Here is a 16,771-nt window from a genome sequence, read left to right as displayed (position 1 = left end):
GAGATTCAAGCTCTTGTATTGAGCCATAGCGCCAATCAGCAGCGATATACCTGGGCAAATCAGTCATGTCTTTGAGCTGCAGGTAAGAGCGAAAATATTTCTCACCGTTTAATGTTTGCACATCGCTAATGGTTTCTGATATTTTCCCAATATACAGTTTCTGCAATTGATACGGTATGGATAACACATCTCTCGCTTTCTGGCTGAAATGAGCACCGAGGGTGTCATCTCTGTATTTCAAATGTGGAAAGTAAAGACGGAGAACAGCCTTGAGACTTCCATCGACCCAGGCAGACCATATAGACAACACGAATGAGAATCCAGCTTGAATCACAAATGATAGGATGATCTAGTGAGGATCCCATCTACAATTAGCTTCTTGGGTTGTCTCGACGAAACAGTATAGAGGGGCAGTTTTTGTGCTTACTCCTAAACCGGCAATATCAGGGTTTGAGTCTCCGACATCTACGCACTCCATTATCTGACAGACAAGCTTTATTTGAGTTATTGGCACTGAATCCTAGGGATAGTCTATCGAAGAAGAAGAGATTTTTCAAGTTAAGCTATGGTCGTGAGGCTAAGCGATTTCACGCCAAGGCTACGCTGCATTTCATTTAGGGCTGAATCTACCCACGTCTTGACTCTGATTAGGGCTAGGTAGTTAGGGCGGAGTCTACTGGACCCCATCGCTTTCACGCACGGAGTAGAAGAGTGATAGAAGTCAGTTGCTTGACGTGGTGATTTGTTGTTGAGGGGCGACACTCTCAATCCTAATCCAGCAATATCAGAATTTTGAATTTCCAATGTTAGGGCAAGGCATTTATTCGGTTAAGACGGCGAAGTCTCTGCTAGATCGCCAGGGCCACCAGATTCCAAGAGACATATTTAAGAATGACTATTCATAATTCATTTGAACAGACATTTTGATGGCTGCGAGACTGTGTCCTCATCTTGACCCAGGCAAATAGCCTTCTCATTAGGACTAAGTGAGATAAATTCGTTCTATTGAGGTATGCAGGATGTGTTATGCTTGAACTATTTGCATGCATCCAATATACGCATTGAAATCGCTATATACAATTTAAATGTACAATATCATACAGGCGTAGTATGTCCGTATATACATAGTCTATAGAGATCATCACATCAAGCTTGTCCTTCCACCAACTTCTCTCGCGCCTTCGCCGTTCGGCATCTCTCCATTTCGTCCAACCACAAACTCGCGGTAGATCGCCTCTAGGCGTCGCCTTTCCCGATCACTCAGAGAGCAGCGAGTCGTGGACAATGACCGCTCAACATGCTGCCATTGAATGATAACTTCGTCGCTGGCATTATCCGTCCCTGTGCCATTGGCTCGTTGCTGTTCTTGGCCGTCGGCGGTCTCGTATGTACCATGTTCGACCTGTCGCTGACGGCGTCGGGCCTGTTTCAGGGCCGCCAATCTTGCAGCGATAACAGCTGGTGGGTCGAGTTTGGCGTTGACGCCAACGCTCGATTTATCTGCTTCCTGCTCGGAGTAGAGAAATTGTATGAATGATTTGCTTGATGCGTCGGTTCCGTTGGCCTGTGCGCCGTTTGTCCTCTTGGTTGTATAACCTGACGCTGATGTTGAGCGATCTCCCAGAAGATCATGAATTGCCTCAAGATGGGCATTGTAAATAACAGCTTGGATATCAGCTCCAGAGTATCCTTCTGTCCGAGAGGCGATTTCTCCGACACGGGATTGAACGTCCGGACTGAGGTTGAGTTTCTTGCTCACGGCTTGTAAAATATCAATTCGGTCATCATGTGAAGGCATATCGCACAGAAGACTCTTGTCGAGGCGACCGGGACGCAGCAGAGCCGGATCGATCAAATCTGGTCTTGACGTTGCTGCTAATACATAAACCCCAGAAAGACCCTCAGCACCATCCATTTGCGTCAACAGTTGATTCACTACTCGATCAGTAACACCAGTAGAGTCATGTCCACGCTTTGGTGCGATACTATCGAATTCATCGAAAAACAAGATACAAGGCCGCGCAGCCTCGGCGCGTTCGAAAAGGTCACGAACACTTTTCTCACTTGCTCCGATATATTTATTCAAGATTTCTGGACCCTTCACACTGATGAAGTTCAGGCCACATTCACCAGCCACTGCACTGGCAAGTAATGTCTTACCACAACCAGGAAAGCCATACAGCAACAGACCTGATCGTAGGCGAAGGGGGCATTGTGCGAAGATAGGTGCGTATTTTGTAGGGTATTCCAAAGTCTCCAAAAGAGTTTGTCGTGTGGCGTGAAGACCACCTATCGAAGAAAAAGTAGTTGAAGAAGATGTTAATGTGACGTTGCGAAGAGATGCCGGGGTGAACCCTTTCAAGGCTCGCTCAAAATCGTCCATCATCAATGTAATTTTCGTGGAATCTGCACTCATGTCTTGCACCGATCGTATCAAAGCTTCATTTCTAGCTCGAGATACTAACAGCACAAGATCTCCAGGCATATAGCCGTCTGTCTTACCAGCTAAGTCCAAAAGATCCAAGTCGCGTGCCAGCACAAAGCCGTCTGCTCCAGACGAACCTGGTCGGCTTCCAGGATTCGAGGGGTCGAGCCAGGAATCTTCGGTTGATCCACTTTCGTTGCGTTGGTGACCTCTGAGTGCGTGATCTTCCTTATCTTGACTCATGAGCTTGTCCAGAACTTTCCGTCGACCTTCCTTACCCGGTGCCTTTAAGGTCAAGATTTCTCGCACAATATGACCTCCAACGATGATATTGTTCAAGGACTCCTTTGACTGTGCTGTGGCTAAGAATACCACCGAAGATGTCGTCGTGCAATACTGGCGAACAATCGAGCCTATTATTTCGCTGACCTGACGACTTCGTCCATTTTCACCGCCGACTTGAAGTTCCGTCTCTACAGGGCAGAGTTTATCCAGGTCGTCAAGAATGACAAGGGCTGTACCACCGAGGCGAGCGCACCAAGATGCAGACATAAATTGTCGGTTCAAGGTCTCCTTGATAGTAGACACGCGAGTTTCATCTGTGACCAGCTTGCGGCAAGGGAAATAAGATACGTGGCAGAGTTGCTCTTCCCGTAGACGAGCTGCCAGCAACTGGCATAGCGATGTCTTGCCAGACCCAAGACCGCCAGTCAACAAAATAGATGATCCTCTCGACAAGTTTGTAAGGCTCTGATTGATAAGTGTGTCAATCCCAACCATGTTCGGTGGTGTTAGAGGTATTCGCTCGTCTGTAGCTACACTCGACAATGTAGTGTCTATCGGTTTTGGTATATCCGGCTGTACATCAATGACGAATTTGCTCTCTGATCCTAGTATCCAGCCGGACAAAGATACTCCCTCTGCATTTTTCAAAGGTGGGTCAAAACGCAGGATACCCCCGTCGAAAGCACCCGCAGAAAACTGATTATCAACTGCTGGGATTAGCATTCCGTCCGTAAGAGGCCCTGACATGAGACCAGAATCTGAACCAGTACTGCCATAACTGAACTTGATTCGCTCGGCCAGTGCGGTACGAGATGCAACTGTTTCTCCTCCGAATTTGAGTCCATCTCGCTTTTTGGAAATGTCTGAAATGAAAGGGTATATTTTTATCGCTTTAACCGAAGAAGTGCTTAGCTGTGTGGGGGCAATTTCCACACGAACAATACCTCCTATGATCCCTGAGCAATTCAGAGCTTCGCAGAGACGTGACGAGATAGCAACGTGCTTGGGATCAGGAGCATCGTCCCATGGTTGAATTTTGGCCACAATTTTAGTCGACAACCGTCCAGCTTCACCCGATTCTTGTTCTTTCTGCTGCAACTGTTGCTGCGGGTCGACTGGAGGTTGTAGTCCTGCTGGTTGAATGACAGAAACAGCTACCCATTGATTCCCACGGAGCTCATGACTTGAAAGTACACTACGATCAGCCCATACTTTCAAACCATCATTGCTATGGCCGGGAATGTCTTCATCAAACCAATCTCTGACATGTTGCCGGTCCACGCCTCGAAGATAGACTGCGTGTTCATCGGACTCGGAACCACGACTTTTCGGCCGCACCGTGCTGCTGCTACTTCTTTCACCGACGCTTTTGCGACTATTGCTTGTCGTGCTTCGATTCTCCCCTCTATTGGCTCTACCAGATTTCGGTCGAACTTTTGGCGCCACTATGACTTCCGCATCAGGCGCAATTTTAGCAAAAGGCGATGTCGTAGGAGGAGCGGGGGTCAACGAAGTAACAACGATATTTGCGGTAGAGGTCGGCGAAAGGTGTAAGGTAAGAGGGTGTAAATGGTTCGTTGGATTCGATCCTGGGCTGGTATAGCCGGGGTTAGGAAGAGCTCGGATTTGATGCAGCAGATTCAGTTCCAGGAAAGAAGCGTGTAATTCGATAACTAAATCTTGTGAGGACGTATTCCAGAAGGGCGTAGTGGTCATACATACTCTCCCAATCAGCTGGTGTCAATGGTTCGATGTTGACAGTCTGCGCAACCGGATTGTCGAGGTGTAAGAATAATCCAACCTGCAAAATCAGTGCCGAGTCCGTTTCGATTTGGTGCGACAATCACCCACCTTCTGGCCCTCGGTTAGACCCAATACCCTGGCAAAGGTGATATCGATTTCGATAGATGAAATCTCTTGTTCTCTAGCAGATGTGTTCGAATTGATTCCATCTCTGCCAACTACCGGCGCCAGCCTCCGCTTGCTCGGCATGCCCGTCCATCCTAGGTAAGACGACTTTTGAGCAGCGGACTGCGAATTCGACGGTCGATACTGTAGTTCCACGATGACGTTTTGGGCAGCCTAAAATAGTCAATTTAGAATACACGAAGGTCTTCTAATTCTGTGAATATGCGCTCTTACTGCATTAGCATTCACCAGCAGCGAAACGACCGGGGTTGGCAAGTTCACGAGACATGACTTGAGGGGTACCAAAGCGACTTCGGCAGTCGTGGCAGTCTTTCTGCTGGGAGCCATGGCGCAAAAAACAGATCTGTGCCCGCATGCGATTTCAGAATATAGGCTCCCTATAAGCGGGTCAGAGGAGTAAAAGACGAAGAATAGGATGGATATTTGTAGTCCGCATAATTGTTCGCCGGCAACTAAGTTGAGTACTGTATGCGACGAGCGTTCGGCTTAAGCTTCTCCACGGTCCACAACAGAAGCCGCCCCGGGGAAGAAGCGGCCGACCGCCGAACCGAGGGTTAATCCGCGCCGATGCACGTGACTTATGCTTCATTCCCATTCCAGACTAGCGGTCATTATAGGAATGTCAGACGCGTTCCTCGTGTCGCGCGACGCGTCGATTTGACTTTCGCTTTGGCGAGTTTCGGGTTAGCGCCGATGCCCAAGTTTGGCATCCACCAACCTCCAATTTCTCCGACAATATCACTTGAACCCTTGTATGCCGGGCAGATAAGAATACACATCTTCTCACTGATACAATTATCCGGGTCGCATACAGACGAGTATCTACTGTCTCGTCTTTCCAGCGCCAATATGGCTCTTCTTCAATATCCTGCCCCGGTGGACTATGCCGCCCAACGGGAGGCATTCAAGGACTTCTTGAAAGGCTTCAAGAGCTTCGAGTCCGCATCAGAAGCTGCTGCGACAGAGGCTATCCAAGGACTGCGCATTGATGGCGACCGTACCGATGACGAATACGATTTTATGGATGATGTTGAGACCGAAGGAGGTGTACGTCGTGATCCCAAGACGAAATACATGCGGATACTCGAAGATGTCGCAAACAGGGATAGCAACAATATTCTGATTGAGTTGGATGATCTAGCAACAGTATGTCTAACAACATCTATTATGTGCACCGAGATTGACGACTGACCTGCCCCTGACAGTATGAAAAATCTCTTCCTGAAGACGCCGATCTCAAGCTGGTAGAATCCTGTCAATCTAATACCAAGCGCTACGTCGAAGTTTTCTCAGAGGCTGTGGACGCCGTCATGCCTAAAGAGACGAAAGAAATATCGTGAGTTGAAATCATTACAGCAACAGCAACGGACTTACTGACCATAATCAGCTTCAAAGACGACGTTATTGATGTCATCATGTCGCAACGTGACAAGCGAAACGAGACAATGCGAATGGCTGCTGAGGCAGAGATGGATGCTAGTCCGCCGCAAGCGATTTTTCCTGCAGAATTGACGCGGCGATACACATTGAACTTCAAGCCTTTGACGGTATCTGAGTCTAGTAGTGGACAAGGATCGAAAGCGCTGGCCGTTCGTCATGTGCGAGGCGAGCATCTCGGTCGTTTGATTACTGTTCGTGGTATCGTGACACGAGTATCCGATGTCAAGCCAGCTGTCAAAATTAACGCTTATACCTGCGATCGATGCGGCAGTGAAGTGTTCCAGCCTATCACAAGCAAGTCGTTCTTGCCTATGACTGAATGTCCTTCCGACGACTGCGTTGCCAACAACACCAAAGGACAACTATTCCTTTCCACTCGCGCTTCAAAATTCGTTCCTTTCCAGGAAGTCAAGATTCAAGAAATGGCAGATCAGGTTCCAGTTGGACACATTCCCAGAACCTTGACTGTGCACTGCAATGGCACTCTTACACGTCAACTCAATCCCGGAGACGTTGTTGATATTGCCGGGATCTTTCTCCCCACTCCTTATACCGGATTCAGGGCTATCCGCGCTGGTCTGTTGACAGACACATACCTTGAAGCGCAACACATTACTCAACACAAGAAGACTTACGACACCATGATTATGGACAATCGTACAATTAAGAGAATGGAGCAGTACAGGAATTCGGGCCAACTGTACGAATATCTTGCCCGCTCTATCGCTCCCGAAATTTACGGTCATCTTGATGTAAAGAAGGCCTTATTGTTGCTTTTGATTGGCGGTGTGAACAAGGATATGGCTGATGGTATGCACATCCGTGGAGACATCAACATTTGCCTTATGGGTGATCCTGGTGTGGCCAAATCTCAGTTACTCCGATACATCTGCAAAGTTGCCCCTCGTGGTATCTACACTACTGGTCGCGGTAGCAGTGGTGTTGGTCTCACAGCTGCTGTTATGCGAGACCCAGTCACCGATGAGATGGTGCTGGAAGGTGGTGCTCTTGTGCTTGCTGATAATGGTATCTGCTGTATCGATGAATTCGATAAGATGGATGACTCGGACCGAACAGCCATTCACGAGGTGATGGAACAACAGACCATTTCTATCTCCAAGGCTGGCATTACCACGACCCTCAATGCCAGGACGTCCATTCTGGCCGCAGCCAATCCTCTGTATGGTCGCTACAATCCCCGCATTTCCCCTGTTGAGAACATCAACCTTCCAGCCGCTCTTCTCTCACGTTTTGACGTTATGTTCCTTATGCTCGACGTCCCATCTAGGGAGGCCGACGAGGAGCTAGCTCAACACGTCACATACGTCCACATGCACAACAAACACCCAGAGACTGGCGATACTGCAGTTATCTTCAGCCCGAACGAAGTTCGTCAATTCGTGGCGCGTGCTCGTACCTATCGCCCAATAGTACCCAGAGAAGTATCGGACTACATGGTTGGTGCCTATGTACGAATGCGTAAACAGCAAAAGAAGGACGAAGCAAACAAACGCCAGTTCTCACACGTCACTCCCCGTACCCTCCTCGGTGTTATACGTATTTCACAAGCTTTGGCGCGTTTGCGTTTCAGCGATACTGTTGTCACCGACGACGTTGACGAGGCACTCCGACTTGTCGAGGTTAGCAAAGCCTCTCTGGATAATGAACAGAGCGGGGAGGGAGACCACACACCAAGCAGCAAGATCTACAACCTTATCCGTGGTATGCGGGAGAGTGGTGCTGCGGCGGCTGAGGATGGACAAGAGGGAGAGCTCAGTCTTCGCCGAGTTCGTCAGCGAGTCCTTGCCAAGGGCTTCACTGAGGACCAGCTCACGAAGACTATCCAAGAATACCAAGAACTGGACGTAAGTGATATTGATAGACTTTTATGCCACGGTGACTATCTACTAACAGAGACCAGGTCTGGCAAATCACCGGTAACGGCACTCGTCTGCTTTTCGTTGAACTTGATGGCTTTGATGACGATATGGATATCTAAAATAGGGCGTTATTCGTGTCATCTTTACGAATGCTCTGAGTCCTAGGTTATTTACGTGTTTTGTATATGGAGAAGGTTAAGCGATGTCATTCTGGATGGTGAAAGGCGGCGTATGATTTTAGAGGTATCAATACAGTAATATGCGATAGTAATGGATTCTATTGGTTTGATAGGTGATCTGTAAATCAGTAGGTACTGGTCGGATACGCGGCCGGTGTTGCTATAGTGGCAAGCAGGTGCCTGATATCCAAGGCACTAACAGAAATAAGGAATAAAATAATTTCCAAAATTCGTTCTCTACCCGGACTCGAACTTACCACCAACACCGACAAAAACACTCCTACCTCCAAAATGCTTGCAAGAATGAAAAAAAAACTGGTAGCTTCTCTTTGATTGAGCGTGTCATCCTTAGTGCAGGGGCCATGCTAATCTTCTCTGTATCGTTTCAAATTGACCAAATGCCCGAAGGCATAAGTAATGGGAAAAGAATGGACTATATGGGAGCAGACGGGAAGGGTTGGTTGCGAAAAATGAAAGGTGATTGGATCGCTTGGGTTAGTGGCCGGCAAAGCGGAAAGAGGCCTGAGGCCACAAAGGAACGTCGAAATTGTCGCTTCCCAGATTGTCTGGTCGGTGGGTGATGAGAAACGTTAAACGATGTTGAAATGGGGGAATAGAAGAAAGAAAGGAAAGAAAGCTGATCGGAATAGCATGCGAAGTGATAAGTAATGAAAAGTGGTCCATGTGAAAGCGCATCGACAATGGGTTAGAAAACATCCAAATATATAACTGTAGAAGTCTCTGCTAGATATATTGTCCGTATTCGATCCAACGCTGATTGTATATCGGCGCGGTGACAACAAGTATATGTAGTTTGCAACCAAAAATCAAGACCATGGACAATGATAAAGCAATACAGAAACAGAAGTACAACTGAAGAAATGAAGAAGAAGCTGAGGGGTAATAAATCGAGAGCCATGCACCCCACCACGATATCGGATGCCCAATGTGAGAACGTGACTGCCACCAACCCTAATCAAAATTCAGGATAGGGTTATTCAGGGTTATGTTATTCTATCGAGTCTGACGTCTATATCCGACGGCCATTTGTGTCGTGTGTGTCTCCGTCTCCGTCTCCGCTTTTCGTAATCCAGGTAGGGGATAGGTATATGCCATACGGTTAGGTCAGATACGTAGCGCTCCTCTCCTTCCATCGTCTGTAAGACGCAGTACTTGACCTCGTTCTTCAATCGAAGATGGTTGTACAGCATGCCATATGGCTGTGTGTAACAAGTACTCTGTAAACCTATAGTAACCGTTAGCCGTCAAGCCTCGGCATTTTTCTTATCGTAAGCCAGGACTAGCCAATCAGTGACTCGGTTGGTGCGGTTTATCCCCGGATTTCCGGGAGTGGGTCGCCCTGCTTAGTAGGAACCGGGGTCCAGTGACCTGCCAACTACGGAGTACTTAACAGGCAGCTCGATGCTACCCTGTCGCTCTTACTCCCGTTATTATTCTTGAGCTTCTTGTTCTCTCTAATATTTGAGTGTAAAACATCAATATATATACTTCCCAGGGATCAGCACTCACTACATCCACAATGCCTGTCAAGTCGCCTTATCCGGACTTCGAGATCCCTGATACCGACATCTGGTCGTTCCTGTTTGAAAGGAATGACCGGCCCTTCCCGGAGGACAAAGGTAGACCTATTTTGATACACAAAATACGTAGGGTCAAAACTAATATTTATAGAAATCTTTGTCGACGCCAATACTCAAAGGTCATACACCTTTGGCCAACTCCGCGACAGCGCAGTGACATTTGCCCACGGCCTCAAAGCGACGTGGAACTGGAAAAAGGGCGATGTCCTCGTCATTTTCTCGCCCAACTGCGTCGATACTCCAACCCTCATGTACGGCGTCGCCTGGACCGGCGGTGTCATCTCCCCCGCAAACCCAACATATACCGTGGATGAATTGGCCTTTCAGCTAGGTAATTCTGAGGCAAAAGCCCTTGCAACACAGCGCGCCTTACTTCCTATTGCGCGCGAAGCTGCGAAAAAGGTGGGTCTGCCTGAAGATCGGATTATATTGATTGGCGATGAGCGAGACCCAAGTGGCGTGGTGAAACATTTTACGTCTATTCGGAATATATCTGGGACGACGAGGTTTCGTCGGCAGCGCGTGGATGCGAAGAAGGATGTCGCTTATCTGGTATACTCATCTGGAACGACGGGATTGCCGAAGGGGGTCATGCTCTCGCACAGGAACATCGTTGCCAATATTTTGCAGTGCAAGAATACTGAAGGAAGATATCTTTCTTGGAACGGCAATGCAGATGGGAAAGGAGATCGCATGCTAGGACTTTTGCCATTTTTCCACATTTATGGTGAGTCGATTCGGTATCATTTCTAGGAACGGCTACTGACTATCCCAGGCCTCACGTGCATCCTTCATGTCAGCGTACACGCTGGTTATGCCGTGTACGTCATGCCCAAATTCGAAATCGAGAAATTCTGCTCCCACGTACAAAACTACAAAATCACATTCATCTTCGTCGCCCCACCAGTCATTCTTCTTCTAGGCAAACACCCCATCGTCGACAAATACGATTTGTCCTCCCTGAGGATGCTGAATTCCGGCGCAGCACCACTCACCCGCGAACTCGTCCAAACCGCATCGGCACGAATCAAAGTCCCAATCAAACAAGGTTACGGACTCACCGAAACCAGTCCTACAACGCATACCCAAATCTGGGAAGACTGGGACAAGGACATCGGTTCCGTGGGTCAATTGCACCCAAATATGGAAGCCAAATACATGACCACGCCTGAGGACGAATCGGCGCCTCAGGAAGTCCCCGTCGGCCAAGTGGGTGAACTCTGGATGCGGGGCCCGAATGTCTTTATGGGATATCACAAGAACCAGAAGGCGACTGATGGCTGTTTGACTCCTGATGGTTGGTTCATGACTGGCGATGTTGGATATCAGGATAAGGATGGCAAGTTTTTTATTACGGATCGTATCAAGGAACTTATCAAGTACAAGGGCTTCCAGGTTGCGCCGGCTGAGCTGGAAGGCATTCTCCTGGATAACGAGTCGATCGATGACGTTGCCGTGATTGGTGTGTATAGTGAGGAACACGGCTGCGAGGTTCCGAGGGCTTACGTTGTCCGAAGTGCAGCTAGTAAAGCATCTGGCGTCAGTGATGCCGACGAGGCAGCAAAGATTGTTGCTTGGATCCATGACAAGGTCGCTCAACACAAAAGACTGAGAGGTGGTGTGCGCTTCGTGGATGCTATTCCCAAGAGTGTCAGTGGTAAAATTCTGCGACGAGTGCTCAAGGACCAGGCCAAGAAGGAGGACGAGAAGCCAAAGGCCAAGCTATAAGTCATTGGGTATCTTTTTAATACATGTATAAATTCATGTACATTATTCGCAGCCTTCTAGCGCCCCTTTTTTTATAAATCTGTCCTATTTATTATTGATTTTCAGTTGGATCAAACCAAAAGTAAATCCCAGTCCATATCCTCTAAAAGATCCAGCCAGTGCCTCCTCTGCCTCAAAGGATTCGACCCCCAATAAAGTTCAATCATTTCCTGAGCTCGGGTCGTATTTCGAATCCCAAAGTTGAGTTCCAGCGTCTTCAATGCGCCAAGGATCAGGGATAATTGCTCTTCTTTGCCTTCACATTCACATCCGGCTATAAATAGTGGGAAAGTCAGTGCTGAGAATTCGGTATGAGTATCTGGAGGGTGGGATTGGAGTAAGGTGATGATCATTCGTAATGCTTGAGGCTTTGAGAGGGAAATTTGAGAGCGTAGTCTATCCCATACGTTGATATTTGTCACGGTGGTGGTGGAGGTAGGCCATGCCATTCTTTCAAGACTGGAATGGAGGAATATGAATGCAGCGTAGCGGAAACAGTTTGCTACCATTTCTAGTCGGTCGATTGTTGCTACTGTGATGCCCTCTGGGATGATAAATGATTGCTCTCTGCAAGACCAGCTGGTGAGGTATTCATTTCTGCAAGTAGTCAGTTCAAGAGGGCCTTCCAACATTTGATACGAAGACAACCTACATGTCAGAGATTTCTCGGGTCAAAAAATCAAAATCATCCACTCTGCGAAGATCTGCAATGCGCGAACAGACTTTTACTATTTGCTCGCTGCATCCAAGGTATATGTCTATTTTGGGAGTGGTGTAAAGACTGTCGCAGATCAACCCTGGCTCGAGAGTTGGGGTCATGAGATTGGCCATATATTGCCAATATGTTAATCTAACAAGAGGATTAGATTCATCGTACTGCGAAAGGTGAAATTTCACAAGACTTACAAGCCAGAAAGCCAGTCCGCAAACTCTCGATTGAGATTGGCCAACCCTCCGCAAGAAATGACAAGCCTCTGCAAAGCTTCCAAATGCCCTCTCCAAGATCTAACCGAGCCCCTGACAGCTTCATACTTGCACACCGACGCAACAGTAGCAACCAACTCTTCAAGCAAGGTAACGTACGCCGGACTCATAAAAACCAATTGCGACAAATCTGTCAAGGCATTCCGAATACCAGACAACGTTTTGCCGTAATATGTCATTTCAGCTTTTCGCAATGCGTCGCCATTTGGTGATTCCCAGCTCGACATGTGCCCCGCTGAAAGGGTGCAAAGAGCGTTTAGAAGGAGAGGTGACGACAATGCTCTTGGAATCAGTACTTCATTGAATGGGTTTCGTTCCATTTGAACGTTGAGTACTAAGTGAGATCCTCGCTCGACGTGATATTGGATGTAAAATGCCTCAAGGGGTTGGAATAATGTGAGTGAGCGGATTATGTTATTTCCGATAATTGGTTTATGGTTGGAAGTGATGGCCATTGCTTTGTAAGTGTCTTCGTTTTCGTGTATCCCTGATGCATCCGGGGTAGGGATTGACTCCGGTGTTGATGGATTGCTTGTCCAGCAAAACTGTTCGCTCGGCCTAGACGTTGCAGTTGACGCCGAAGAGGGAGAACGAGAAATATCATCATCCCGGCAGGATTTTGAAACTTTTCTGCGTTTTGTTTCTGATACTCTGTGCTGTTGAAAAGTTGTTGTAGTTGTACTCATGGGCGTGATCCATAAATTCGGGTATCCCTCACAATCACGTCCTAATCTGATACAATTTCCACATCTGTTCCTTCTTAGTCTCTATAACAGCTACAATTTATATCTGAACTCACTTTGGCTTCTGTTCATCACACTTCTTCCTCCTCTTCTTACAGGTCACACATCCAGAACGGCTCCAAGCACCTCTGATCCGGAGGGGCGACCCGCTCCCGGATGGTGACAGTCCTGCCAATGAGATCTCCGACGGGGTAGGGGAGGTTGCCATTCGTCAATCCATGAGGTTTGCTAGTGCAGAGAATATAAAATGATCCGATCCTTGATTGATGGGACGGGATTCGTTTGCATACGCCTCTGGGTATGTGTCTATTGCGGGTGTTGGAATAGATGCGATTATCGATTCATGACTGAATTGGGACAGACTTGCGCCACAGTGCTCGCATCAACCCACAGTTGGAAATCAATTCCATTCCCGTGTTGCAAAGGGAAAGGAGAGACGGTCTGGAATCTCTCTGCGAAATTGACTGAGAGACTGAGGATAGAGGGGAAAAGATACGCTAAACCAAATACGGAAGGACATGCGCCGAGCTTATCGGAGCGATAACGAAAACTCTGCCTTATCTCACACCAGACCTATCAATGCTGTACATACTTTATTCCAGGCTACATGACCGTTTAAATTCAATTGCTATTGGCGCTGATAACCCAGTTGTATTTTTCTACAGCAATGAATACTCATTGTTGCAAGATACCAAGATACCGAGGCGTCTCAGACGCGTTATCAAGGGTCGATAAGTGACGATAAGGCGGCGCGACTCCTTCCCAAAGCGGTAAGTCCATCCGATCAATTAGTTTCCATCATAGCCTCAGGCACCAAGTACTTATACTCTTATCATTTGCCATCTGCTTATTTTACCTTTGCTGTTTCCCTTCTCATTCTATTATTATTCCTAACAGAGCCTGTATACGTCGCATATACTCGGTTCGGGGTCATATTTCCACACAATGTCGGCCATTACACAAGCAGTTTCACAGACGGGCTCCGCTCAGCTGCATCCATTCGACCCTCTTACGCCTTTAGAAATCAAACTGGCTGTTAAGATCTTGGAAGGCACATTCTCAGGCGTTCAATTGAGGTTCAAGCGTATAGATGTGCAAGAGCCTCTCAAAAAAGATGTTATTCCGTATATCGAGGCCGAAAGGCTAGGCCAAAGTCTTCCTCCCAAGCCGGCCCGTGTACTGCATACTCTTTTCCATCGACTTGATAATGGCGCTTTTTACAAGGCCTTAATCAACGCAGATACCAAGTCTGTTATCTACGCCAAAGAAATGCCAAAGCATGTTCAGGTTTGTATTTCACATTAGGACAGTCGCCATGAACTGTGGGCTAATTTGTTGCCACTGTAGGGTCCTATTGATGTGGATGAAATGATAGCCATTGAACAGCTATGCCTTGAACATCCCGAAGTTCAAAAGGAGATTGAAAAGCTTCAACTTCCCGCAGGCGTGACAGTGTGCAACGATCCATGGATTTACGGCACAGACGACCCGGAGGAAAGTCGTCGTCTGTTCCAGTGTTATATGTACATAGTGGAAGTCGACCACCCACAGAACAACCATTACTCAACACCGGTCAGATTCTCGCCTGTATTTGATGGCCTCACGCATGAGCTGGTTCGGATGGATTATCTTCCGGCCGGTATTGACCATTCTACCATGGCTACTGCTCCATGGAAGCCCGTCAAAACTATTCAGTATGCACATGAACTTCTTGACGAACCGCTAAGGACGGATCTGAAGCCATACATCGTACAGCAACCCGAAGGACCTTCATTTAATGTGGACGGCAACCTAGTTACCTGGCAAAAGTGGCGATTCAGGGTTGGCTTCAATACCCGTGACGGACTGGTGATTAACAATGTCACGTATGATGGTCGTAACTTGTTCTATAGGCTGTCGCTTTGCGAAATGACAGTGCCATATGGAGGTATGCATTTCCCCCTTTTAAGCTGTGATTATCCGTGGCTAAAATTATAGACCCCCGCAAACCATTTCATCGCAAGCAAGCCTTCGATGTCGGCGATGTCGGCTTCGGCATCACCGCCAACCAGCTATCTCTCGGGTGCGACTGTCTAGGCCATATCAAGTACTTCAACGGCTGGCGAACAGACAGCAATGGCGAGCCGGTGTTCTTGGAGAATGTAATTTGCCTGCACGAGCAAGACAACGGCCTCCAACACAAACACACCAACTACCGCACAAACTCCGCCACGGTCGTACGCAACCGTCAATTGGTTGTCCAGATGATCTGCACCGTAGCAAACTACGAATACATCTTTGCCTACATCTTCGACCAAGCCGCTGGCATTGAGCTCGAGGTCCGCGCCACCGGTATCCTGTCCACTTCCCCCTTGGAGAACGAGAACGGCCAGACTGTTCCATGGGGAACAAACGTCGGTCCTGGCGTGGTAGCCGCAAACCATCAACACATGTTTTCCTTCCGCATCGATCCTGCCATCGACGGCTTCAAAAACACCGTCATCTACGAAGACAGCGTCGCTATGCCCGAAGACGACAACAACCCTTACGGCTGCGGCTACATCTCCCAAGAGACTATCCTCAAGAAATCAGGCACAGCACAAACCTCTGTCGAACGCCACCGCGTCTTTAAAATCCGTAACGACAGCGTCATAAACCCGATTACTTACAAACCCGTTGCATACAAACTGCAAACATCGCCCGCTCAAATGCTTCTCATGGGTCCCAAATCATTCAATTACCGTCGCGCAGAGTTTGCGTCGAAACCCATCTGGGTTACGAAGTTTCAGGAAGAGGAGCTGTATGCTGCGGGGGAGTTTACGAATCAGAGTCGGCAGTCGGAGGGTGTTGAGAAGTGGGTTGCAAGAAATGAGACGGTGGAGGATGAGGATCTTGTTCTGTGGCATAGTACGTCTCCCATTTTTCTCTAACAATGATTGGACTAACGCGACGGTACAGCATTCGGCCTCACACACAACCCCCGTATTGAAGATTTCCCCGTCATGCCAGTCGAGAAAGTGAGCGTTATGCTCAAGCCCGATGGCTTCTTTACTAAGAACCCGGCTCTGGATGTGCCTCCTTCAGTGCAGTCGTTCAACAAATCTACTCTGCATAGCGATGCTGCTGCTTCGTGCTGCACGGGATCCAGCATGGATAAAGCCAAGTTGTACAAGAGGGTAGACTAGGTTTTCATATAAAGGCTCCAGTTTGGTGATACTAAGGTTTGGATAGTTGTCTTTGGCGCTTTGAGCGATTGATTACAAGTGGAATCTTGATTTAAGAACGATGCATATAGTGAGAATATTACATATGAATCTTGTCCGAGTATAAAATGTCATCAAGTGACAAAATATGAAATCTATATCATTATTTCTGTCAAAGCCTAAGATCAAACAAAACTAGAATATAATCCCCATCAATCCCTTCATTCCCTCCTCTCCGTAATACAGAATTGCAGTCATTTTTGAAAGTCATTACAAAACACAAAAGCCTCGGCGAAAACCAATGGATCTATGCATAGAGAGAAACAAAAAACTCGACATCATGATTTTGTGGTCAT

General features: G+C 47.7%; 4 protein-coding genes across 4 annotated transcripts; 3 read left to right on the top strand and 1 right to left on the bottom strand.

Annotated features, from left to right (window-relative positions):
* Positions 1-1,141: 1,141 nt before the first annotated feature.
* Positions 1,142-4,966, bottom strand: BHQ10_009998 (uncharacterized protein; the record flags this gene model as incomplete). The annotated part of the gene is made up of 4 exons (XM_040882973.1): positions 1,142-4,383; positions 4,433-4,511; positions 4,562-4,792; positions 4,853-4,966. 4 exons carry the CDS (start codon positions 4,964-4,966, stop codon positions 1,142-1,144), a joined length of 3,666 nt encoding a protein of 1,221 aa, XP_040738500.1.
* A 522-nt stretch (positions 4,967-5,488) lies between these two features.
* Positions 5,489-8,078, top strand: BHQ10_009997 (uncharacterized protein; the record flags this gene model as incomplete). Its single annotated transcript, XM_040882972.1, has 4 exons — positions 5,489-5,785; positions 5,845-5,975; positions 6,027-7,944; positions 8,001-8,078. 4 exons carry the CDS (start codon positions 5,489-5,491, stop codon positions 8,076-8,078), a joined length of 2,424 nt encoding a protein of 807 aa, XP_040738499.1.
* Positions 8,079-9,678: 1,600 nt separating this feature from the next.
* BHQ10_009996 (uncharacterized protein) lies at positions 9,679-11,467 on the top strand (the record flags this gene model as incomplete). Its single annotated transcript, XM_040882971.1, has 3 exons — positions 9,679-9,778; positions 9,831-10,466; positions 10,515-11,467. 3 exons carry the CDS (start codon positions 9,679-9,681, stop codon positions 11,465-11,467), a joined length of 1,689 nt encoding a protein of 562 aa, XP_040738498.1.
* Positions 11,468-14,178: 2,711 nt separating this feature from the next.
* On the top strand, positions 14,179-16,397 carry BHQ10_009995 (uncharacterized protein; the record flags this gene model as incomplete). The annotated part of the gene is made up of 4 exons (XM_040882970.1): positions 14,179-14,520; positions 14,581-15,160; positions 15,211-16,119; positions 16,171-16,397. 4 exons carry the CDS (start codon positions 14,179-14,181, stop codon positions 16,395-16,397), a joined length of 2,058 nt encoding a protein of 685 aa, XP_040738497.1.
* Between the last annotated feature and the right edge of the window lie 374 nt (positions 16,398-16,771).

The sequence above is a fragment of the Talaromyces amestolkiae genome (genome assembly GCF_001896365.1).
Source record: "Talaromyces amestolkiae strain CIB chromosome Unknown scaffold28.1, whole genome shotgun sequence".
NCBI classification, from domain to species: Eukaryota; Fungi; Ascomycota; class Eurotiomycetes; order Eurotiales; family Trichocomaceae; genus Talaromyces; species Talaromyces amestolkiae.
The sequence above is the reverse complement of the archived record's forward strand: the minus strand, read 5'-3'. Positions and strand labels throughout refer to the sequence as shown.